The sequence below is a fragment of the Melanostigma gelatinosum genome (genome assembly GCF_949748355.1).
Source record: "Melanostigma gelatinosum genome assembly, chromosome: 19".
Lineage (NCBI taxonomy): Eukaryota > Metazoa > Chordata > Actinopteri > Perciformes > Zoarcidae > Melanostigma > Melanostigma gelatinosum.
Window position 1 is genome coordinate 4,502,627 of NC_136652.1, and position 27,572 is coordinate 4,530,198.

The window sequence follows — 27,572 nt, forward strand, 5'->3', positions numbered from 1 at the left end:
TATTCACTATCAAATATCACAAAACTTTACATTCAGACGTCACGCTTGCTTTTCTAGGGCTTCTCATTAGAAAACTGAGAACATCCAAGTGAACTTCATGCATTTTAGTTTGTTATTATAAACAATAACTGGTTGATCTTTTAAGTCATTAATGAAATACATTTTATGCCAACAGTTGATGCGCTGACTCAGATATTGCTGAATGACTCCGATGCACCGTTGCTTCTTGAGTTTGCCGCTTCTGACACATGGTACATATCTGAAAGACAAAAAAACGAATTGTTAACAGCTAATTCAAATGGACGGAAAAATTGCAAAATTTAAAACAACTACTTGCATCTTCTTCCACGCAGTCGATTTATCCAGCTTGGTCCACTGTGAGAGGCAATGCCACCACTGGTACTCTATGGTAGAAAGAAATGCATGTAAAAGCAAGTGATTGCAGAAAAGACTTGCGTAATTGTCATTGAGATTGATTGATTAAAAGGCCTGTAGATTCAACTACAGGCATGCATCATTAGGAACAAGGAAAACCTGCATGAATTTAACAGAGTTTATGTAACAGTTTGGGAAATAAAATAAAAATACTTACTCTTGTATTATTTGAGCCTGTGCTTGATGTAGGTATTTTTCTTGACAGGATAGAACGGATCTAAAGGCACAATCAAATGTATGTCAATGTCAGATTTTAGTATGTTTAACTACTGTGTAATTTGGTATAAATTTAGGAAGACTAATGCTTAAAAATAACAGTTTGACATTGTGGGGAATAAGCTTACTCGCTTTCCAATGATGTGTTTTTAAGTGAGCTTTAGAGGTAATGGTAGGCAGATTTTTTAACTAGCCAGGCTAGCTGCTACCAGTCTTTATGCTAAGCTAATTGCCTCCTGTCTCTAAGCTCCACACTCAAGCCGAAGTTCTACTTTTAGAGTAAGCGAGGGTCCACTAGAGTCCACATGATGTACATTTTGTCATCAGTGGGTGTAGGGGTATTGGCAATTTGTTGCTAAGCTGAGCTACAGTACAAACATAACTATTACGTTGTGTCTGCAGCTGAATGCGCCTGTTTGGGAGTATAACTGAGGCTTTAGTGCATACATGAAGGTGGCACAGGTGGAAAGTACCACATTTTCTCAAGTGCTGTACTTAAGTAAAGTTTTGAGGTACTTGTTCTTAACTTGAGTATTTATATTTTGTGCTACATAATACTTCTATCCCACTACAATCCTGGGGAAATATTGTACTTCTGTACTGTTACGAATTACTTCGCAGATTACATACAGAAAACTGAAAATACAATGAATAGCTAAGTAGTAGCCAACTACAACAGTAAAAAAAACTGCTTTATCATGATAATGCAATTATAGAATATATAATCATATCAATAACATTGATAGGAACCCTTCTGCTCAATAAGCAGTACATTTATTTTGATACTGTAAGTACATTTGAGTCACAATACCACTGTACTATCGTTTGAGAATAATTTATGAAATGCAGGATTTAAATACTCCGTCCACTGCTTTTCATCGATCTCTTCCACAAGCAAATAAGTGCATTTCCTAAAAAAACTATTTCTTTGAAGCCAACTTACCTTTGAATCAAACAGCGTCCCGAACACTAAAATGAAGAAACCCTGAGGAAAGGCAGATGACATGCAGATATCTTTAGAATCGAAAGGAAAAATACTGCCATGTAATTATTAAATTACAACGTTGTATTTTAATAATGGCAAATACCTGTAGTGAATTGAAGAAGGCAAAGGCAATGTGGATTCCCTTATTTGTTGATGTTATCATGGTTCCGATTCCTAAAGCCCAGGTCAGTCCGAATAAAGGAGTCAAAATGACCACACACCTTAGAATGACCACCAGTGTGTGCCTTTCATCTGTTTGGGCAGCATCTCCCACACCTCTTGTCAGCATTTTGAACAAGACCACGATTACGATTACGAGGTTGATGGAAACTATGACCAAGGCAGGTATCACCAAGGCCAGCAGGGCATGTGTCTCAGACCAGTTGAGCCAACAAGCCTCGTCTTTCCTGATGTATCCATTTCCTGGTGCTGTGACAGCAACGGTAATAACAGCTATAATCAGAGGGCAGCCATAGCCTAATAGGAAGCCAATGCCCAACATGGTTGACCTGGACATGTGGGAGAAGACCATAACCGTCCGGTAGAAGAGCAGTAGGCCTGACACCAGCATCCAAAAGAACATAGCGAGGTAGAAAAAGTGCATGAAAAATGTTGCTGTGCTGCATGGTCCAACTGGAAGCAGAAAGTCCTCCCCTGGGTTTTCGAGGGGGTTATTAGCAATAGAGGCTCCGATGATGAAACAGATGTTCGCGATCAACAGAGACAGGGCAATGTTAATGATGGAAACATGACGCATGAAGGCAGTGCTATTTCTGGTTATGGCTTTCCAAACGTATCCTTCAATTATTAGACATATAACTAAGCTTGCCAGAGATATCGCAACCCCAACATAAGTGATTATATCCAAGGCCTCTCCCAGCCCTGGAGGGATATCGGTCGCCATCAGAATTGAGAAGGAGGTGAGATGGTTGCAGTTGCAGGTTACTGTGTCGTTTATGTCAGAAACAAATGTACAGCCCTCATCATCCCAACCGCCCAGATTATTAAAGAGTGTAAAGTTCCAGAAGATGCACTGTGGGTCTTGTGACAGCGACTCGTTCAGCTTTCTGTAGCGCAGAGTAACATTCCGAATTGTTTCAGTCATATTTATTTGGACTAGCACGACAGCAGCATTGATGACAGTCTCATTGCTGGGGGTGTTGTTGTTCCGCACCGGCATAACATTGTTAAGAGTACGAAAGGTAATGGTGGTGATAAAGACGTTGATAAGTTTGGGGTCGCCTGGTAGTTCTAAGATGACGCTTGAATTCAGATTTGCGATGAAGGAGTTGTTAATTGTGGTGCTGTTTAATATGATCCGTTGAGTCGTAATGTTAACCTCCTCCACCAAAATACTAGCGAGGGTCTCCAGTGAACCCAGTAGGCTTGAGCTCGCACTCCTGGTTTCATTTGCATTCAGAACTTCCCAGGACTGTCTTGAATCATCACCAATGATGGCATCAACTGTTTCAAGTACACCCTGAAGTACAACCTGCAGATGAAGAGACATTTCATTGTGAGGGTGGGGCCTCTACAAAAAGTACACACATAACCTTTATTAACAGGCTACAGAGGGGAAGGTTTAACATACCTCTATGTCAGATGCACTGATGTTATCACTGATATCGGCTATGTTCCCTATGATGTCAATGATAGCGGATATGGTTGCAGGTGAATCAGAAACTTGAGTTTGTTTATTTGTGACAATCATACTTAGATTCGCCACAAAATCTCTCACCGTCTCCCCATTCAAATTCTAAAAGAATGAAACATCAGAAACACAAAAACATATTCATGACATATGCAGAGATGTTTCTTCTTGGTCACTAGAAACTGCTACAGACAACAGCTGTGCACCTTTCAAGCCACAAGAGGAAAGAGCAGGCTAAAAGAATTGGCTGGTCTTAAGGATGTCTCAGTTATTTTGGACCGATCTTTAATATTGGGTGTCTGCCATACTGGGTGCATCCAATATTTACTTGAATGTTAATAAAAATGTATTTGAAACATTGTAATAACAGCTGTAGCCTACTGCATCTGATGCACCTTTTTGTTCAAAAGTGTCTTCATCCAAATAGTGACGGTGCTGGTTCAAAATTGATAAGCTCAAATTAATGATGTAAATAATTGTTTTAACTTGGAGGAAGGGAGACACGGGAGAACCAGACCCAGGAATGCGTGGGGCAGACTGTTAGGCCCCGCTGCAGTGAAATGAGAGGTTTTCTTCAGGGACTCTGCTGCTCAGAAACACCACCGCTTTCGTCAACAAGGGACCGCCATGATTAACATGAAATTAATTTCCTCGTAATAACTTTAAATCAACATTGTCTCACACAATTTGGTCAGGACATTCACAATGGCAAGTCTGCTACTGATAATCCCTGCACCTCAGTACATAACAGATACCTTACATCACAGAAACATCATAAACATCTATAATAGAATCATCATTGACTAGGTGTCTTAGTGAATGTTTTCATATCAAATCCACAACCTGATTAAAACCAGGATGCAACATAAAACGGACTAGTGAGCATGATTGACCGACTATATCATGAAGATGATATGGCTCAGACCAGAAGTTGAGTTAAGGTGAAGCTACATATGGGTGAAATGGCATAATTGATCACCTACCTCCGAAGCAATCAACAATTCATTGATTTCTGTTACAACACTGCCTGTGAAAACGTTCAACGTAGTTGTAGCTTGATGATTAGGTTGATCCTTGACTTTACAAATGAAGACGATTGTAATTGCTACGTTGCAGTTGTCGAACGGGTACTCATACGTGATGCAGTTTTCTCCAACGCCAGTGTCTGTGGCTGTGAACGTTTAACAGTGTTGTTAACGAGAGAAACTGCAAACAGCTGAGTCCAGCGTTTCAGTATGGTCAGATTGAGTAGTTTTCAACGTCACTTGATACTTACAGTTTAATAAAGGATTAGTGGCTGGAGACTCTCTGAACCACTCGATCTCATAGGTGGACTGCACACAACACCGAAGGGGTTGTGTCTCTCTCTCCTTACATTCAGCATTGACTTGCCTCTGCAGTCGTATATTGGGAGCTTGTTTGATATTCCTTACATCTCCTTTTTGGCTGAAAGTTATGATTCCGCCCGTCAGAGTACATTCGTAAAGTCCTGTGATTAAGAGAAGCAAGTGTCAATGGTTGCAATTTTATGCTGTAAAATGAAGAAAACATTCTAACTTTTCACTATAGCTGTTACTAAACATTTTTGATAACTGATACATTGACATTATTTTTCAAGATGAATGTTGTGGCTAGTATGCTAGCTAAAAAGGGACAATGTGTCCCCTTTATAAGTGGATGTCCAATCAGTGTTGATGGTAAATGTAGTCCATTGAAGCATTTCCTTAGTGCGTGCTATATTGACCCTGAGGGCTTTCTGCCAGAAATTGTTCATTTTAACCCAAAACATGATCTTTTCCTAAACCTAACCAAGTGGGATTATTGTCTAAATATTACAAGATTTGTGGGAGAAAGTCCTGAAGGCAAACTGCCATGAGTGCACTGCACGCATCAAAACCACACACAGGCTGCTGCTGTGCTGAAACTAAACAAGAATGACACAATAAACAACGCTGTGTGCGGCGCACCGATAGAAGATATTGTTGCTTCTTCTGACATGACAATGGAGCCGAGAAAACACGATGCACACAACGATGGGAATTATATTCAATATATATAATTACACTAATTTCATCGCACAGCACAAACTGCCAGTAGCTCTGGGGCTTGCAGCAACTTCCGGTTCTGAAAAATAAAGCTTAAACCTGCATTCTTTCGAATGGCCATCAGGGGGCGAATCCTGGTTGCAAAAAGAAGTCTGAAAATGACAGATTTATTACCTCAGTCGACATTGTAAACATGAGTTTATGGTCTCAATTGCTAGTTTAAAGTATTCTTCAATACAGCATGATGTTCATTATATAAATTGTGGTCCCATTTAGAGTAAAATAGACCATAAAAAAGGGTATGGTTTAGGGAGGGGCTACCTTGTGATTGACAGGTCGCTACCACAGCATTGTCCTGTGGGAGTTGTTTGTGACACTGTATGTGGGTTAAAGTTCTAAGACTGAAAAACCCAGTGTGTTTTCAGTTCATGAAAGTAAGATGGTAAATGGACTGTACTTGTATCAGGTTTTTCTAGTCTTCCAACCACTCAAAGGGCTTTAACACTAAAGGTCATCATTCACCCATTCATACACTGATGACAGGACCTACCATGCAAGATGCCACCTGCCCATCAGTACTCTAACTAATCCTCATACCCATACCCGGAGCAATTTTTGTTCAATGTTTGGTCGTGCTTAGCTCCAAACACTTGTGTCATTTGTGGTTGCAAAAAACCAAGACGGTGACGGCCAAAACAACACACTCAAGGCCTCAAAACCACCAAAGCTAGCTTTGACTTACCAATATCACGAAGCATGACGTTCTCAATTTGAAGCATAGAGTTCAAAACAGAATCAGTTTTTGTAATCCTTTCATCTTCTGTAATTTTACTTCCATTCAATTTCCACACAGAACTGGAAGTGACTCTGTCATTCACGTTGTCCTGACATATCAGCGTCATGTTTTCGCCAGTTAGAAGGTCCGTTGGAGGATTGATGGGAGTTTGACCTTTGGAAAAATGAAAAGATATCAGTTTGGAATTCAATCAAGTAAACAAAAATGTATTACCTACTAGCTTTTTTGAACTTACTGTTGAACAGTGCAGTAACTGAGCCAATAACAGGAGCAACTGCTTGCTCCATTGCTGCTGGAAGGTTTTTATTTGCATTGTCCAATTCAGACGGAATAATTTCCGTTGTCAGAATATCAAAGTCTGTTATTATGCTTCCGTTCCTGTAAGAACAAACACAAGTCAGCGTTGTGGTGTAAAATGTGTACGGATTCCTGCTTCCAAACATTTTTGACGGAAGAATTGCCAATACCTGAATCTGGTCACAGAAACGTTGCGAAACCCTGTGATTCCTCTATACTGGTTCCATAACTGTGGAAGAGATTAATAATATCAACATCGGAACATGAAGAACTGAAAATACAAGGACCAACTGAATATGGTGTTATCAATGCACTTACCACTTTAGTAATATTCATCTCAAGAGCCTTGTATGCAGAACTTGATGTATTAGATAAATTGTCTGTGTAGGTTTTGTTTAATTCGACAGACATTTCCACTTTGAATTCTGTTCATTTAAAAGAGATGAAATACATGAGCAAAGCTATGGATAAATGCTTAAGCTTTAATGAAACTGACAAACACCAGTACAAAAAAGTCAGATACAGGACACAAAAGAAAAAACACAAGAGAGTGGACAATAAACCATGGCTCACTGTAGGATCTATTTGAACACCAGTGCATATCAATGGTATATAAAACCATTTCATTCAAAAGTGTTCATATCCTCTTAAAACATCCTTTGCCATTGAAGTTTTGAGCTGTAACGTGGCTGGCGGAATTTATATAGGCAGGCCGATAATCCAGCAGTATTCAGTGCAATTTGGTAGATGATTTAACAAACACACACACACACACACACACGCACGCACACACACACACACTGTATGGGAAAGTATAGCCCCCTACTTTGAACAGTGCAATATGTGCAATACTTGAACAGTATTTGTAGCATAACGTAGCATTTTATCATTGTTAATTGTACTGTATATATTAAGGGCTCGAGTACTGACCTCTGTGCGAGGACCCTATTAAAGGAAGGAATTATTAAATGTGCAAATGAATCACCTTTTCGAGGGGCTTAACATGCTCAGAAAGTTGGGACAGTTTTCATACGCATCACACGTGTGGAAAATGGTATATTCTAGGGTTCTCTGGCTTTGGAGTGGCAAAATGGCTCCTTTCAAAGCCCCCTATACAAAGCTGCTTGAATATACATTTTAAATGAAGCCGTTCATTGAGGTTTCACTTACATGTATGACATTTGGTAGGTGGTTGTAAAATGTGGAGACGTACAAAAAAGCCACTTGGAGTGACTGAGGTGTTAGTCTGAACTACTTGCAAGGGCCTGTTTTCTGCCCAATATATTGTTGGAGGGCAGTGCAACTGCACTGTCTGCTCTGTTTATATTTAAGCCCCTGACTCTGAAGCCATAAATGAGGGAAAGTGTTTTTTAAATATGTGTATGCCTGACATTACATCATCAAATGAGACAACTGGAACAGTGGTGTTTAAGACATCTGATGTAAGTAATGTAATTAATAATACAAGATACATTTAGTGATCATAAATGGATACGTAGGACCATTTTCTGGGGCAATGAAACAATACCTGTTGGGCTGACAGTAGTGGTGGAGATAGTGGTTGTAGCCTTGGTACTTGTAGCTGTGGTGGTGGTTTGGTTTGGAGCTGGAGTGGAGGTAACAACTGATGGCGTTAACTATAATGTTTTTTATTTTTTATTTGTGTGCTAAAACAATTATTTTTCCATCACTTACTCGTTACAATTGTTGTAGTTGTTGTGGTAACTGCTGTTGTGGTAACTGCTGTTGTGGTAACTGCTGTTGTGGTAACTGCTGTTGTTGAATCTAAAAAGATGATTTCATAATCATGTATGTTAAACTGGAAAGTGAAATCCTTCAAGTGAAGATATATTACAGAAAGTATTTGAACAAATGTCAACCAGGGATGAGATGTCCCAGCACACATTTCTAAATACCCACTGGTAAAGACAGCTGATGGTGATGATGTCGGAATTCTAGAGACATTTCATAACAGTGTGTTACTGCTGACTGTACAAGGCAACAGTATTCTAGCCCTGATCAGTTGCCTTTACAACATGTATACTGCACTGCACTGCACTGGTTTCAAGCAAATAGTAACCAGAAGAGTGCTGCCAATGCCTTGTATCTAACAACTTCATGGCAACTTGAGTTGGTGTAGTTGTGTGTGATGTAGTGCTCTGATGTGTTGTAGCATGAGGTGTTGAGTTCATCAAAGCCAAATCATTTACCGTCAGGTTATACTAAATTAGACCCTACACATAGTTCACTCCCATTTCATTATCATGTACGTTAAGCTGTAGAATCAAATCATTGAAGACAATAGCTGCCTGGTTATAAGGAAGGGCAGTGTAAGGATTGTTGAACAGCACTTGCTTGTTGGTGACATTGAGGTGGTTGTAGTGTTCCCATGAGGTGTAGCAGTCGGTGTTGAATCTGAAAAGAACATTTTATAAACTATAAAACTCAAATTTATCTCAAAATACAAAAGTAATGCCAGAAAAGTAGAAAACAAATAAATTGTACAGTCGAATGTTTTCGAATTTTAAGATTGTAAAACTAAGAATACACAAAATTTGTTGTCGTAACAGGTGTTGAATCTGAAAAGACCATTTGAACATTTATTTGTCAGAGTGTTGCTTAAATCTTATTTGTAAATACGTTTTGTGCTTGTCATAAGTTGAATACTGTCTTCCCAGTCTTACTTGTTGTTGATGGAGTTGTTGTAATTGGACACGCTGTAAAGTCTGTAAGCAGGAAGAGAGAGAGGAGTCGCTGCTGAATAGATACAAATACAGGGAAATATAGAGACTGACACATCAAAGGTAATTACCACTGTACACTTTAATTGCTTGACTATAACTCACCATTTTTACTGCCATTTTCACATCACCTTTTAATATGTTGAATCGGTAAACACCAGCCATTTGGAAGAGATATATGTTTGATAAATCACAGCTTTGTTGTCTGCATTTGTCTATTCATCGTCTTCCACTTATCCGGGGGCCAGGTCGCGAAGGCAGCAGACTTAGGAGGGTATTGGAGACGTCCCTCTGCCCAGCAACACTTCACAGCTCTTCCTAGGGAACTCCATGGCGTTCCCAGACCAGATGAGATACACAATCTCTCCAGTGTGGTCTGGGTCTACCCAGGAGTCTCTTTTTCTTTGCCTGGCCGAACCTCATGTGCCAAGGCCCGACCACCAGACGCTAGCTGGCTAGCTCCCCTTCTGGGTAGAATGTTCTGTGACCCAATGACTACCTGCATTACGTCCTTTTTGTGCCCACGTATTTTTTGTAACAGACAGGTGATTGGCCCACTATCACAGCAGCTCCAGGCAACGAGAATGGTGCTGACTGAGCTAACAGTTTTAACTTGGGAGGAATTGGAGGGTGGGTACTATGCGTCCGCGATAATTAGGTCCCACCACGTAGGTTGGGGGACCACATCTGTATGAGCGCTGTGCAGTGCACCCCACTGGTACCAGTATCACTTTAGGAGCACTGGTATTGGTAATGGCATTTTTTATACTATACCCAGCCACACTAAGTGTGTTATTCAAATTGTCTTATCTTCATTTTAATTTTTATACAAAAGCACGAGTTGCAAAAGGGTTTCTACAATGAGGCACATCACATTCTGGCTTGAAAGCAATAACGACTACAGATCAACTTACTGTGCTGATCAGCAGGCTGGCAGTATTGTCCATCAGGAGGAATGTCACTGATGCATCCACATGTGTCCTCAGTGATGTTGTCACAGGATCCGTACAGGAGACACTGGTCACATGACCAACGATACTGGTCCTCACATCTGCACTGATAGCCAGCGCTGCTCGGAGAGCAAACTGGAGACAATCATATACATTGTGTAAAACATGTGCATGTGTAACACCTTTCAAAGACATATATTTGATGTAAGTAGAGCCTCGAGTGTCATGATTAGCTGCTGGTGCATTTTGAATTTGGGGCTTGTTTTGTCAAATATATTCCACTCACTAAAACAGATCAATCAACTGTGAATGAATGAAAAATGTGTTCATATCTATATCATGAAACTTGAGAAATGATTCATGAGAAATTTAGAGATAAAAATAAATAAAATATTTTTTTTAAACAGTTCTTTGCCGTGTGATTGGACCCGAGACAAAAAGTTGGAATCCACTAATGAATTCAATGTTTAGAATATTTAAAATACATCACAGGGTGGAAAAAATGTGTATATACTGAATAACTTACAAGGTGCAGGTTGTAGGATTAATATATTATTCCATGTTTACAAAAAACTACCCCTAAATGTTACACACTGGATCTTTAAAATGCATTCTTCTGACCTGTAGATATATTTAACTCAGAGACTTCAATGCCGACTGTGATGCTGATTGGGTAACTGATGTTTCTCAGTCGTTCTATGTCAGCAACATCTGTGGTGTTCAGCTCAATAGAAATCACGTATTCGTAGACGACTGGAGGAGCTGCAGAGACAGAGAAAAGCATTGTGTTTCATTATTTCTGATCCGTGCTGTGATTAATAGGATTACTGTGGTCTTTTCAGTGTTACGTGTTGTGTAACAGGACAGGAGGTGAAGTCTGTTATTTCTATGCTATCACCAATATTCTTCAACACTTAATCGTTACAATTGTTGTAGTTGTTGTGGTAACTGCTGTTGTGGTAACTGCTGTTGTTGAATCTAAAAAGATGATTTCATAATCATGTATGTTAAACTGGAAATTGAAATCCTTCAAGTGAAGATATATTACAGAAAGTATTTGAACAAATGTCAACCAGGGATGAGATGTCCCAGCACACATTTCTAAATACCCACTGGTAAAGACAGCTGATGGTGATGATGTCGGAATTCTAGAGACATTTCATAACAGTGTGTTACTGCTGACTGTACAAGGCAACAGTATTCTAGCCCTGATCAGTTGCCTTTACAACATGTATACTGCACTGCACTGCACTGGTTTCAAGCAAATAGTAACCAGAAGAGTGCTGCCAATGCCTTGTATCTAACAACTTCATGGCAACTTGAGTTGGTGTAGTTGTGTGTGATGTAGTGCTCTGATGTGTTGTAGCATGAGGTGTTGAGTTCATCAAAGCCAAATCATTTACCGTCAGGTTATACTAAATTAGACCCTACACATAGTTCACTCCCATTTCATTATCATGTACGTTAAGCTGTAGAATCAAATCATTGAAGACAATAGCTGCCTGGGTATAAGGAAGGGCAGTGTAAGGATTGTTGAACAGCACTTGCATGTTGGTGACATTGAGGTGGTTGTAGTGTTCCCATGAGGTGTAGCAGTCGGTGTTGAATTTGAAAAGAACATTTTATATATAAAACTCAAATTTATCTCAAAATACAAAAGTAATGTCAGAAAAGTAGAAAACAAATAAATTGTACAGTCGAATGTTTTCGAATTTTAAGATTGTAAAACTAAGAATACACTAAATTTGTTGTCGTAACAGGTGTTGAATCTGAAAAGACCATTTGAACATTTATTTGTCAGAGTGTTGCTTAAATCTTATTTGTAAATACGTTTTGTGCTTGTCATAAGTTGAATACTGTCTTCCCAGTCTTACTTGTTGTTGATGGAGTTGTTGTAATTGGACACGCTGTAAAGTCTGTAAGCAGGAAGAGAGAGAGGAGTCGCTGCTGAATAGATACAAATACAGGGAAATATAGAGACTGACACATCAAAGGTAATTACCACTGTACACTTTAATTGCTTGACTATAACTCACCATTTTTACTGCCATTTTCACATCACCTTTTAATATATTGAATCGTTAAACCAGCCATTTGGAAGAGATATATGTTTGATAAATCACAGCTTTGTTGTCTGCATTTGTCTATTCATCGTCTTCCACTTATCCGGGGGCCAGGTCGCGAAGGCAGCAGACTTAGGAGGGTATTGGAGACGTCCCTCTGCCCAGCAACACTTCACAGCTCTTCCTAGGGAACTCCATGGCGTTCCCAGACCAGATGAGATACACAATCTCTCCAGTGTGGTCTGGGTCTACCCAGGAGTCTCTTTTTCTTTGCCTGGCCGAACCTCATGTGCCAAGGCCCGACCACCAGACGCTAGCTGGCTAGCTCCCCTTCTGGGTAGAATGTTCTGTGACCCAATGACTACCTGCATTACGTCCTTTTTGTGCCCACGTATTTTTTGTAACAGACAGGTGATTGGCCCACTATCACAGCAGCTCCAGGCAACGAGAATGGTGCTGACTGAGCTAACAGTTTTAACTTGGGAGGAATTGGAGGGTGGGTACTATGCGTCCGCGATAATTAGGTCCCACCACGTAGGTTGGGGGACCACATCTGTATGAGCGCTGTGCAGTGCACCCCACTGGTACCAGTATCACTTTAGGAGCACTGGTATTGGTAATGGCATTTTTTATACTATACCCAGCCACACTAAGTGTGTTATTCAAATTGTCTTATCTTCATTTTAATTTTTATACAAAAGCACGAGTTGCAAAAGGGTTTCTACAATGAGGCACATCACATTCTGGCTTGAAAGCAATAACGACTACAGATCAACTTACTGTGCTGATCAGCAGGCTGGCAGTATTGTCCATCAGGAGGAATGTCACTGATGCATCCACATGTGTCCTCAGTGATGTTGTCACAGGATCCGTACAGGAGACACTGGTCACATGACCAACGATACTGGTCCTCACATCTGCACTGATAGCCAGCGCTGCTCGGAGAGCAAACTGGAGACAATCATATACATTGTGTAAAACATGTGCATGTGTAACACCTTTCAAAGACATATATTTGATGTAAGTAGAGCCTCGAGTGTCATGATTAGCTGCTGGTGCATTTTGAATTTGGGGCTTGTTTTGTCAAATATATTCCACTCACTAAAACAGATCAATCAACTGTGAATGAATGAAAAATGTGTTCATATCTATATCATGGAACTTGAGAAATGATTCATGAGAAATTTAGAGATAAAAATAAATAAAATATTTTTTTTAAACAGTTCTTTGCCGTGTGATTGGACCAGAGACAAAAAGTTGGAATCCACTAATGAATTCAATGTTTAGAATATTTAAAATACATCACAGGGTGGAAAAAATGTGTATATACTGAATAACTTACAAGGTGCAGGTTGTAGGATTAATATATTATTCCATGTTTACAAAAAACTACCCCTAAATGTTACACACTGGATCTTTAAAATGCATTCTTCTGACCTGTAGATATATTTAACTCAGAGACTTCAATGCCGACTGTGATGCTGATTGGGTAACTGATGTTTCTCAGTCGTTCTATGTCAGCAACATCTGTGGTGTTCAGCTCAATAGAAATCACGTATTCGTAGACGACTGGAGGAGCTGCAGAGACAGAGAAAAGCATTGTGTTTCATTATTTCTGATCCGTGCTGTGATTAATAGGATTACTGTGGTCTTTTCAGTGTTACGTGTTGTGTAACAGGACAGGAGGTGAAGTCTGTTATTTCTATGCTATCACCAATATTCTTCAACACTTAATCGTTACAATTGTTGTAGTTGTTGTGGTAACTGCTGTTGTGGTAACTGCTGTTGTTGAATCTAAAAAGATGATTTCATAATCATGTATGTTAAACTGGAAATTGAAATCCTTCAAGTGAAGATATATTACAGAAAGTATTTGAACAAATGTCAACCAGGGATGAGATGTCCCAGCACACATTTCTAAATACCCACTGGTAAAGACAGCTGATGGTGATGATGTCGGAATTCTAGAGACATTTCATAACAGTGTGTTACTGCTGACTGTACAAGGCAACAGTATTCTAGCCCTGATCAGTTGCCTTTACAACATGTATACTGCACTGCACTGGATGCATAGTTTGAATTCCTAATACCATGGTGTAACTACCACGTTATAAGCATGAAGAACATTGCAACGATTCTTGGTGTAGTTTGGGTGTTACGATGTGATGTGGCAATACATGTTCAGTCAGGATCAGCAATATTCTGATCATATGCACTTCTTGAAAATATAAATGTATTTATTATTTATTTAACTTTTAAACTATTTTTAAACAATTACTTGTTAAAATTGTTGTTGGTGTTGTGGAAACCGTTGTAGGGTTAACATCTGTTCAATAAATACTATTTTATATGTTTATTCAAGAAAACATCTTTCAAGTCAGAAAAAATCCTTCATGGTTTCAAGCAAATAGTAACCAGAAGAGTGCTGCCAATGCCTTGTATCTAACAACTTCATGGCAACTTGAGTTGGTGTAGTTGTGTGTGATGTAGTGCTCTGATGTGTTGTAGCATGAGGTGTTGAGTTCATCAAAGCCAAATCATTTACCGTCAGGTTATACTAAATTAGACCCTACACATAGTTCACTCCCATTTCATTATCATGTACGTTAAGCTGTAGAATCAAATCATTGAAGACAATAGCTGCCTGGTTATAAGGAAGGGCAGTGTAAGGATTGTTGAACAGCACTTGCATGTTGGTGACATTGAGGTGGTTGTAGTGTTCCCATGAGGTGTAGCAGTCGGTGTTGAATTTGAAAAGAACATTTTATAAACTATAAAACTCAAATTTATCTCAAAATACAAAAGTAATGTCAGAAAAGTAGAAAACAAATAAATTGTACAGTCGAATGTTTTCGAATTTTAAGATTGTAAAACTAAGAATACACTAAATTTGTTGTCGTAACAGGTGTTGAATCTGAAAAGACCATTTGAACATTTATTTTTCAGTGTTGCTTAAATCTTATTTGTAAATACGTTTTGTGCTTGTCATAAGTTGAATACTGTCTTCCCAGTCTTACTTGTTGTTGATGGAGTTGTTGTAATTGGACACGCTGTAAAGTCTGTAAGCAGGAAGAGAGAGAGGAGTCGCTGCTGAATAGATACAAATACAGGGAAATATAGAGACTGACACATCAAAGGTAATTACCGCTGGACACTTTAATTGCTTGACTATAACTCACCATTTTTACTGCCATTTTCACATCACCTTTTAATATGTTGAATCGGTAAACACCAGCCCTCTCTTGCCTCTCAGTCAATGAGCTTGTAGATGGCTTCAATTTTAAAGTTAAAAATATTATTGATGCCATTGCACCCACTAAAGTGAAGGTTGTCTCGGGTAAGCAAAGATCTCCTTGGAGAAATGCTACGCTGGTCAAAATAGAGAAACGAGAGTGTCGGAAAGCTGAGCGCAGGTGGCGAAAAACTAATCTCCAGGTTCACTGTGACATCTATAAAGAGAGACTTCGCAATTATAATTTGGAACTTAGAAATGCAAGGCAGTCCTTTTTCTCTGACATCATAACCAAAAACAAGAACAATACACGCGCCTTATTTGCTACTGTCGACAGGCTAACAAACCCTCCAGTGTCGGTAGCTGCTGAGCTCCAATCCACCTGGGCATGCAATCAATTTGCCTCCTTTTTTACTGACAAAATTCAGAAAATTAGACAAGCAGTCAGTGCCTCCACATCAACCACAGGATATGTGTTGTCCCGATCTCTGAATAACATCCATTCAAATATCATGACACAATTTCATTCAATCGACCGTAGAAGCCTAGAAGACATTATACAACATCTGAAGTCATCCTCCTGCTGCTTGGATATTCTACCAACACACTTTTCAAAAATATTTCAAACTGCATGACCACTGATCTTTTACAAATTGTAAACACATCCCTTCTCTCAGGTGTCTTCTCACAAGCCCTAAAAACTGCAGTTATTAAACCGCTCCTAAAGAAAGCTAGTTTAGACTCCGCAACGATGAAAAATTATAGGCCAATATCAAACCTCCCATTTTTAAGTAAAATAATTGAAAAAGCGGTTTTCCAACAGCTGACCAACTTCTTGGCCGGATATAACTGCTTTGATGTTTTCCAGTCAGGTTTTCGACAGCACCACAGCACTGAAACTGCTCTTGTTAAGGTTTTCAACGACATCGACTTCAACATAGACAATGGCAGAAGTTCAGTCTTAGTGTTACTAGATCTCAGTGCTGTATTCGACACGGTCGACCATGCCATACTCCTAGAAAGACTAAAAATCTGGGTGGGACTCTCTGGCACAGCACTTAACTGGTTTGAATCCTACTTGAAGGACCGAGAATACTTTGTGTCTGTAGCTGATTACACATCAGAGCTGACTAAAATGACATGTGGTGTTCCCCAAGGTTCAATACTGGGGCCTCCTCTGTTCAACATCTACATGCTTCCACTAGCTCAGATTATGGAAAACAACAAAGTGTGTTATCATAATTATGCAGACGACACACAAATCTACATAACTATGTCACCAGGGGACTATAATCCCATACAAGGGCTGGGTAACTGCATTGAACAAATCAACAACTGGATGTGCCAGAATTTTCTTCAATTAAACAAAGATAAAACAGAAGTAATTGTTTTTGGTACCAAGGACGAACAATTGAAAATCACTGCTCAGCTTCAATCACTGATGTTAAAACCCACAAACCAAGCCAGAAATCTAGGTGTAGTTATGGATTCAGACCTCAACCTGAGCAGCCATATCAAGACAATTACAAAATCAGCCTACTATCACCTGAAGAATATATCAAGGATTAGAGGATTTATGTCTCAACAGGATTTGGAAAAACTTGTCCATGCATTTATCTTCAGCAGACTGGACTACTGTAACGTGTGTTTACAGGTCTCTGTAAAAAATCAGTCAGAAAGCTGCAGCTGATTTAGAATGCTGCAGCTCGAGTCCTCACTAAGACCAGGAGGGTGGATCATATCACCCCAGTTCTGATGTCTTTGCACTGGCTTCCTGTCCAACAAAGAATTTACTTTAAAATCCTGCTGTTGGTTTACAAAGCACTGAATGGTTTAGGGCCAAAATACATCTCTGATCTGCTGAACCTTATGAACCATCTCGACCCCTCAGGTCGTCTGGGACCGGTCTACTATCTGTTCCCAGAGTCAGAACTAAACATGGAGAAGCAGCGTTCAGTGTTTCTGCTCCACATATCTGGAACAAAGTCCCAGAAAGCTGCAGGTCTGCTGAGACCCTCAGCTCATTTAAAGCAAGATTGAAGACTTTTCTGTTTGCTGCTGCCTTTAATTGAATGGGGAATACAACTGTTTTTAACATTTGTATGGTTGTTTTATGAATTCTTCATGTGACTCCACATAGGTTTCTGACGTATTATTTCATGTGATTTTATGAAGAGAACGAAGTGACATTTTACGATAACGATTTTAACTCAAAATAAAAGAACCTTTTGAGATCGTAACATTGATCGTGTCTCTTCTCAAATAAGTTGAAATAAGATTCGTTGTTATTTACCTTTATACGTGAATTCTACTAATGTACTTGATAGAATAAGATTCGTCGTGATAACGTAAGATGTGAATTTCAGACTAGGTTTTTGTGAAGTTTTTACTATGTATAAAGAAACTGAACTTTGCTGTGACGATTGCATTGTACTAAGATAACATCGACGTCCACACCAGAAGGTAACATGGGTGGAAAAAGTTAAGATAACGTCGACGTCCACACCAGAAGGTAACATGGGTGGAAAAAGTTCAAAATCAGCGGAACCGGAATGTCCGATTGTTGAATTAATGCGACAGAAACACGGAGAGTCATGTTTGGAATGTCTTCCATACTGGTCAGAAGAGTTTGGGTTTCCAGAAAAAAATGGCTCATTAAGTGCCGCTAAACCTTAAAATGTTACGAGGGGATTTAGAAGGTAAACTGAAAGAAATGAAAAGTGGCAAAAGGTTCCACATTCAATTAATATATTCATCAATCTCCTGCATTTTACTACTGTATTTTATTTCTTACACTGTTTTTTTTTTATTTTTTAATGTTTTAATGCAATGAATGTTCTTAATTGTTTTTAAATCTCATTTTCTTTTGTCTTATGTTTTGATGCTTTTAATTACCTTGTTGTTGAAATGTGCTATACAAATAAACTTGCCTTGCCTTACCCAGGAGCCTCTTTTTCTTTGCCTGGCCGAACCTCATGTGCCAAGGCCCGACCACCAGACGCTAGCTGGCTAGCTCCCCTTCTGGGTAGAATGTTCTGTGACCCAATGACTACCTGCATTACGTCCTTTTTGTGCCCACGTATTTTTTGTAACAGACAGGTGATTGGCCCACTATCACAGCAGCTCCAGGCAACGAGAATGGTGCTGACTGAGCTAACAGTTTTAACTTGGGAGGAATTGGAGGGTGGGTACTATGCGTCCGCGATAATTAGGTCCCACCACGTAGGTTGGGGGACCACATCTGTATGAGCGCTGTGCAGTGCACCCCACTGGTACCGGTATCACTTTAGGAGCACTGGTATTGGTAATGGCATTTTTTATACTATACCCAGCCACACTAAGTGTGTTATTCAAATTGTCTTATCTTCATTTTAATTTTTATACAAAAGCACGAGTTGCAAAAGGGTTTCTACAATGAGGCACATCACATTCTGGCTTGAAAGCAATAACGACTACAGATCAACTTACTGTGCTGATCAGCAGGCTGGCAGTATTGTCCATCAGGAGGAATGTCACTGATGCATCCACATGTGTCCTCAGTGATGTTGTCACAGGATCCGTACAGGAGACACTGGTCACATGACCAACGATACTGGTCCTCACATCTGCACTGATAGCCAGCGCTGCTCGGAGAGCAAACTGGAGACAATCATATACATTGTGTAAAACATGTGCATGTGTAACACCTTTCAAAGACATATATTTGATGTAAGTAGAGCCTTGAAAACCTGTATAATCTCATGCTGCTGAACGGTCCTACCAGCTATGTTTGTTCATTGTGTCACCTGACTTCATGGATTGGTAAAGACACAGTATCAGTTTCAGTTGGGTTGGTACACTCTGATAACACCTTGTTTTTTCCTGAACTGCCAGTTAAAAGATTTCTTGACATTTTGCCAGTCAGAGTCATCGTCTGATGTTGTCATTGAGTGTCATAATTAGCTGCTGGTGCATTTTGAAGTTAGTGCTTGAAGTTAGTGCTGCTTTTGTCAAATATATTTCACCCACTAAAACAGATCAATCAACTGTGAATCAATACAAAATGTGTTCATTCCCAAACAATTAGGCGGATAACAGGAGGCCAGTCATGCCGCAGTATAGATACTGTGGTTACCCAGCACCAATTCCTGATTGAGACAGTCTACCAGGAGGCCAAATAGTATTCAAGGCCCTGGACATCATTAGACAAGAACAGGTGATTTCCATTAGTAAATGCTGCCCCAGCATCCAAGTTAAATAGTATAGCCTCAAGTGTCAATATGATCAGAGAAGGGACTTGCAGCAGGGCTGTCATGGTCCTAACAGAGTAATAATAATAATAATAATAACTTTAATTTATATAGCGCCTTTCAGGGGACCCAAGGCCGCTTTACAAGAGTAACAGTTTAGACAAAAACAGTTTAGACAAACAGTCAGAAAAACAGAACAAGTAAACTAGGGGCCGAAAGCCTTGGCGAACAGATGGGACTTGAGGGCCCTTTTGAAGGCGTCCAGAGTGGAGATGTTGCGGATCACCGCAGGGAGAGAGTTCCAGAGGGTGGGGGCTGCCACACTGAAAGCTCTGTCCCCGAAGGTTCGCAGTTTGGTGCGGGCGGTGGCAAGCAGGCCAGAGTCTGAAGACCGCAGGTTCCGGGGAGGGGCATGTGGGCGGAGGAGGTCCGATAGGTACTGGGGGGCATGGGCATAGAGGGACTTGTAGGTGAGGAGGAGGACCTTGTATGAGATGCGGGACTTGACCGGGAGCCAGTGGAGGTTGATGAGGGTGGGGGTGATGTGCTGCCAGGGCTTTGTGTGCGTGAGAACCCTGGCGGCAGAGTTTTGTACGTACTGGAGCCTGTCCAGGGTTTTGTTGGGTACCCCGAACAGGACACCATTGCAGTAGTCCAAGCGGGAGGTGACAAATGCATGGACCAGGGTTTCAGCAACAGACTCCGAGAGTGACGGTCGGAGTCTGGCAATGTTCCGGAGATGGAAAAAGGCAGTTTTGGTGACGGACTTGATGTGGGACTCGAAGGAAAGGGTGGAGTCCAGGATGACACCCAGGTTGCGGACTTCAGGAGATGGGGAGATGGAGCAGCCGTCAACGTCGAGGATGAAGTCACCAACCTTCCGGAGCAGCGCCTTGGGTGCCACAACCATGAGCTCTGTCTTCTTGGTGTTGGGTTTGAGGAGATTTGATGACATCCAGGTTTTTCCAGAGTGTGCCTACTAGTGACCACTACATATGAGATAAAAAGCTGTGTAGTCCCACTACATGGTACTTTCGTTCTGTACTCAACTCACCCATTCCCCATAGTTACACTCATAGAAAAATTTTGTAAAATGTACCAGACTGAGTATGAGAGATTGACTGGCACTTGATAATGATGATGATAATTAGCAGGCATAAGCGAATCTGTATGAATCATGACACACGTAAAGAAATAGCAGCCCCTTGCCCCAGTTAGAAATAATACTTGGGTACTCAAACTATTCAGCAACCAAAAGCACTGCAATGGGCAGACGAAGCCACCCTCAAGGAGTAACCATAAGGTAGTTCAAACTACTCCTAAAACCCTCATACACTCATGTAATGACACGTATAGGTCATATAGCTAACCACCTACGATGCAACAGTCACAACATGTAATCTGCTTGCGTTATTCTTAGGTGTATAGGGCCTAAAAACAGCATATTCAGCATTAAACAGTTGGTCACCTTAAGTGACATAAGTAGGGTTAACATGTAATCATCTAAAATGTTATATAATAATAATACATATAGGTAGCCTATAGTTAAGTTGTGTGTTAACTTAAGACTGTAATAGTTAATCAATAGAATATAGCTAAGGATGACAAACCTCTGAAGACAACAACAAACTCATGCATTCAGCCACGAGGTGCCAGTAACCATTTGCGTGAGTGGTTCTCTACTGTGCGCAAAGCACATGGACCAGAAGACCAGCGGGGGGGTTTTAGCATTTCCCCCTTGAGTGACAACAGTCACTCAAGGGGGAAATGTGGAAGGAGAATGTCTTCTTGTATTAGACTGAATGTGACCTTGTGTATTTGTATCCTTAATCTGATCTGTTCAATTCAGATGTTTTGTAAAATGTTTTAATTTTGGGCATTAAAACTGGAATCAGAATGCGATCACAGTACTCACTTTGATTGCTTATTGACTGACAGTACTGTCCATCTATGGGAAAAGCTTTAATGCACCCACATGTGCTGCTTGTATTACCAACACATGTCCCATAGGTGGCACACTTGTCACAAGGCCAAAGGTAGTCATCCTCACATTGGCACTCGATCCCAGTGAGGTCTTGGCTGCAAACTAAAAGCAAAAACCCCCCACTGTATTTTCTCTTATGAAAAGGTAAAACGGTTTCAGATAGACATAAACTAGGATCTCCGTGTTCTTACCTGTAGTGATTTCAGCCTCTGTGATGAGTAATTGGGTGTTGATTTGGACGGGGAAAAGTACATTGTTTAGGATGTTCCTCAGTTGATCTGTGTCCGTGGTGTTCACCTCAATGAAGATCTGGTATTCATAAAAAACTGAAAGTGAAGTTGGAAAAGAGACTGTAATTAGAAGCTAATTTCCTTGTGATTATTTTCGTTCCAAATCAAGGTCATGTGATGACACCCGAGCTAAGACTGTGAGATGCAGCTGAAAGTTCTGAACGATCTTAACTCTTTAATTCTTTTTTTTGCACAAGTTGTTGTCAATGCTCAACAACGAACAGCCACGCTATTGTATTGTAATTACAATACTTAAAAATGCATTTATTTCCATATAGAACAAAAACATCAAGATGCAGCTGAAATGTAAAAGAACACCTTTAATAATTAACCTTAAATTAAGCATAAAGTAACCTTTAAAATCACCTGTGAGTGGCTGGCAGTACTGCCCATTGGTAGGAATACTGTTGATGCACCCGCACGTGTCCCCAATGATCTCGTCACAGGCTCCGTATGTGATACAGTTGTCATGTGACCAAACATACTGTTCCTCACACCTGCACTGGAAGTTGGTACCATTTGGGAAACACACTAAACAACACACACACACACAGGTGAGTAAAAGTGTTAAAATACATACAGTTTCATACATTTCACTCTTGGTTGAACACTGAGGAACATGAGACACACCCTGTGTGAGTTCCCTGTTGTTTTGTTGTTGTAAAAATAAGCGTATATATGCAATTCTTCTTAAATGTGGGAATAACCCGCCAAAATAAGAGATAAGACTCCTTTTCCACCCAAAGAATGCTTTTGTTTTTTTTACAGTTCAGAAACATTTGACCAGTGCTAACGTAAACTCCATGCCTCGCTCTGCTTGTGATAAGGGGAAAGTCCCAGTTTGTAACAAGGAAGGAGTGCATTATATTCAATAAAATGTTTAAAAACAAGTGAACAGTTTAATGGTGATTGGGGGGGAAGGTCAAGAGAAGGGGAAGGTCAAGGTGCTCTTCCAGATATCTGGAGTTAATAGGTGAGACATTACATTGTGCATTAATGCAGAGCATAACCAGGGGCCTTCCTGTAACAAACTGTAATATTATCTCTAATATGACAAATGTCTTCATGAAAGAAAATAGCAACATGCACAGAAATCCATTCGGAATGGATTGAATGGAATTAATCACTCTGTCAACTGTTGTGAAAAGGTACACTGCACACTTTACTGCCCCTTGATTCACAAAAATGAGCCTCCATTGGTGTTTCCGACCAGAGGAAGCTCCATTCGCACCTGTGGTGATGTCAATGTGTGTGACGTTGACAGTGGGACCCAAGGCCAGGGTGAAGGCATCGCTCTTCAGGAGGCTCCTAAGGTAGTCCACCGTCTCAATGTCGGTAACATTCAGCTCCACGTCCACTGCATACTCAACCTGACTCAGCAGCGCTGTATGAAAAACAATTGGTTTGTACAATGAGCTTCATTCATCAGTGCAACCCTCAAAAGCAAATATCCATTTGGCATTTAATCTACAGACAGGGACACTCAAATTTCACTGGCATATACATTCAGCTAGTAAGACAGGAACCTAGTTCAATGGGGTGGGAAGCCAGTGAGGGATCATGTCTTTCTCTCTAAAGTAGTGACGATGGTTGGGCCAGTGTAATACAAACCTCCACATTAACGTAGATGTTTGTGTTATATCAATTTCATTAATTCATTTATACTGTTTTTGACATGCTGGGAGTGTCTACATTGTGTTTTTAAATCTGCAAAAAATGTTTAACCATAAAGGGGCAGCAGAAACCAGCCATAGACGGATTATTAAAACACTAGCTCCATATCAGCTTTGCCATATTAACTTCATGAAAGGTGATGCGAACATAACGTTTGTTACTTATGACACAAACAAACATTCTTCTCATCTAACTCTGAGTTATAAAGCAAATCAGTGTATTTCCCAATATTCATATCATATTCATTAATGGGACTCACCAGTCCTTTTCTCCCTAATGTGAGATACAAAGTGTTCTTCTTCGTACTGCACCTGAGAGAACAGAACACACGTTCAGAGAGTTGCTTTGTGTTATTAATTAAAACCTCTGATCCCATATTTTCCGTTCAGCAGTGGACCTACCGGTAAGAAGTGATGTGAGAAGTTCCCTGTTTCCACTATAATAGTTGTCAGTAGAAGGGCAATGATGACCAAGCCATGCTTAGGTATTGCCATTCCTTTCAAGAAAGATTGGGAGGGAGAGAAAAAACTAACATTCAGTTACATCGTGATTTTATTCATCTTTAGCATACTGGCTGTATTGCCTCACAGCCTATTGTTTGTATTTTTAAACAGTCCAAGATATAAGGATTCATTACTTGAGGGTTTAAAGGGGCGATAGGGAGCATGTCTATTGTCTCTGATAACTGGTTCCGCGTGACAATATTTGTGTCGTTATTTCATTGCTGCCATACCTGCATGGGCACGTACCGTTTGCAGCATCACTTACGGTAATCTCAACCACGGGCAATTAACTGGAAGGGACGTTGTCAGCTGTTGCTTTGTTGCATCGCTGACATGAAATCACAGGGTTGCATTCCTAGTGCTGGAGTTACAGCACATCCTGCGAGTCCTCATGGCCTGGCTGTTTCCCATCACCACAAATGGAACAAGGAAAGACATTAGCTAGACCCCCCAATCCTTTGTATAACGTGGGACAAGCTGTGAGGGAGCTGCCGATGACTCAGCGAGTGTTGGAAACACATCGGCATTATAAACATACGTATGATGCTTTATAAGCACTGCTCATAGCACTGTATTCTTGAAGTGATAAAGTGTAGTAGTGTGACTACACTAATAATCATAACTCATTCAAAATAATTTTAACGATTTAGAGGATAGCTGTTTTGTTTTCCCCGGTAGCTGTCGTAGCCTTCCCCAGTCCCCAAAGAGTATCAATGTTATGTTATCATATATTTTGATGTTTTTTGCTTTTTTACTCATTTGTCTAAATTTGTCCCTGGTAGTAGGCTAAGAGGAAAAGGGAAAGCAATCCGGTCGTTTAGGGGGGAAAAGTTGAAAAATTGTCTATTGCCACTTGAATGTGCTTGTTTGGCCCAAGTGAATGCTGAAAGATGACCCATAGTGCTGCATTTAACATGGCACAAAGACACAATGTGTTGACAGCGGGGACATGTGACCTGTCATTATAAGTGCGAGGGAACATTGGTTGGCTCTCAGGTGACAACACCTCCTTTGTTAAGTACTGCTCTGAACAAAGGAGCTGTTGTTACGTAATTTAAAGGTCTGTGAATTCAGAGTCTCTCAAAGATCATGTCAAGACATCCTTAATTCAACATCCAGCAATCTGATCAGAACAAAACAAAATGCAGTAAAAGATGCTGTGGTTTTATGATGAAATTTGACCTTCATTGGCTGAAAAGGCTGGCGCTTAGTGCGTCTGGCCGCCAGTGTTTTAAGGTAGGAAAGCTTGCAACAGAGGGCTCTGTCCAGAATCACTCGCTTGTTCCCTCATTCACTACTCGCTTTATGAAAGACACTGAATCGTTAACTCCATAGAGAGTCATGTGTAGCAAGTATTGGTGACTTCAACTTAACATTTTCACGAGAAGAGTCTGATCTCCAGGTTATGCAATGGCTCTCAAAGACTAGAGTCTACCAACGGACAACTGGACAATGCATGGAAGGTTTTGCATGGAAGGTTTTGCATGGCGCCGACCCAGCCAGACCCCTTTTAGAACCCATATTCTACATTCTGGGATGTGGCAGGCAAAGTCACACACATTCACACTGGGAACAAAGGACACAAAGAACTAAGGCAAGACGATCGCCCAACTGGAGGTAAGAATCTCAGTTCTGGGTGACAAGCTGTGCAAGTGTTACAGAGAGCTAGACTCTACAGTGAGCCTGCTCCTCTTGCCGAAGCTCCGAGGACTCGGTTGGGAGCCAAGCCAAAGATTGCTCCAGTTAATCCCAATCCGTAGCATGATGATCCTTGGAACGCTGTACGCAAGGAAAAGAACTGTGCGGCCGGCTACTTGTCACCGCATGGTATCAAGGTGTTCGAGAAGTTCTGGATGAGCAAGCGGTTTCCATTGCTGAACACACACTGTCATTATCTCTCATCCTCCATGCCTCTGACTAGTCACCTGTCTCATAACCTCTGTAAAGATATTCTGCATTCTCATGCAGAATCTGTTGATGCCTTCTCCACACTTTGGGGATGTTAAGGTCAGTCAGATCTGCCAGGTTGCATCTGGCTCAAAAGATATTGCTGCAAAGTTGGAATTCTTTTTGTAGACGATTTCTTCCTTTTTTCCAAAACCGTCCCAACTGACTTCAGTTATTCTCTCAAGCCTAATCAATCCATAGAGTTAACCATCAGGTCTTATCAAACCCTGTCCCAGTTCCTGTTGATATGACCTATCGTATTCAAAAATTGAGAAATAGTTTCATATGCTTCACAAAAGGAACTCATGGTCATTGTAGTCACAGCCACGTCATTTTTCGACACTGTTTTTGTCATAATTACATTTTCCCGGGGAATAAAAGAGTGAGTCAAGTATTAAAAATACGAGTGTTAATGCCATGAAAATGACACCTTTATTTCTGCTTGATTAATAATTGGTCACAACTAGGAAAATAACTACACAGCTAATGATACATATGAAAACTATGAACCCGCCGAAATGTCACACGTCAAACACTCACTGAGTATATTCCAGCTTTCAGAAACAGTTTGATCCCCGAAGACGAATAAATGTAATTTCTTTTGTGTCCTCTTTAATGTCAAGGAATACTTGTGTATGATTAGTATTTGACTTTGTCAGTTTGCAAAAGCATTGGTACCAACACTAAGCCAACAATACAAAATAACTTCCCAGAAAACATACAGTAAATACTGTGCAGTAGGGGAAACAATTTCACTACACCCAGTCATTTAACACACACACGTTTTCAAAGCTACGGTTTGTTGAAAAGGCACCGTGGCAAATGATTTCTACACAATCACAAAAGAGGTCACGCTGTCTGTAAACAGCCAGCCTCAGTGAGCTCAAACCTGAAAGCACAAACAGTGAAAAAAGCCTCTTCAATAAAGTCCCCACAGACATGTAAATGTAGCTCCTTACCATCCTCTCTCTTGCACTTCTATGTATGTATCCACTCCTGTGTTCAGGGAACACACGCCAATACAGAAGTCAGCAGTGTAGTGTGGAGGCTGTCAACAGGCAAGTGGAACTATGGGAAACATGCTGCGCAGCTCACTTCCTGTAATATAGTAAGGGTAGCTCAACAGGTTTAATAATTCCCTCAGCTTGACTGATTTTATCAGCTACGTCATCTTTGTACCCGTAGGAATGTGTGAAGCAATGAAAGATAGATAAGTTAATATAATAGGCCATCAAAGACACTTTTTTATTCATCTCCCCAAAACAATTCATGAGAGAACATTCTTAAAGTGGCATGAGCAGGAAGTTGGAAACACAGTAAAGTTGATAACACAACGCACCAAGAGAACGACAGTGACTCAGAATTCTATTCACATGAATCAACATGAGACACAAAGTTAAGTCGGTGTCTAGGAGGGACGCCTCCAACTATTAAGGCTGCTGGGAAACACACAAAGGCGAGCCAAACCACTCTGCACACTCAACTCAACCCTTAACACAAGCCGACAGCAGGCTGCACACCGCCCAAATCTCAA

The 27,572-nt window shown here is 40.5% G+C and overlaps 1 protein-coding gene across 1 annotated transcript; it reads right to left on the reverse strand.

The window, feature by feature from the left end:
• On the reverse strand, positions 1–24,327 carry LOC306793483 (uncharacterized protein; the record flags this gene model as incomplete). The annotated part of the gene is made up of 23 exons (XM_079291129.1): positions 1–259; positions 338–404; positions 593–652; positions 1,595–1,636; positions 1,740–3,128; positions 3,228–3,392; positions 4,271–4,458; positions 4,564–4,776; positions 6,075–6,281; positions 8,721–8,840; positions 9,110–9,151; positions 10,081–10,251; positions 10,738–10,878; positions 11,991–12,032; positions 12,960–13,130; positions 13,617–13,757; positions 15,197–15,238; positions 18,880–19,050; positions 21,816–21,950; positions 22,281–22,445; positions 23,146–23,298; positions 23,848–23,899; positions 24,322–24,327. 23 exons carry the CDS (start codon positions 24,325–24,327, stop codon positions 189–191), a joined length of 3,954 nt encoding a protein of 1,317 aa, XP_079147255.1. The 3' UTR covers positions 1–188.
• Between the last annotated feature and the right edge of the window lie 3,245 nt (positions 24,328–27,572).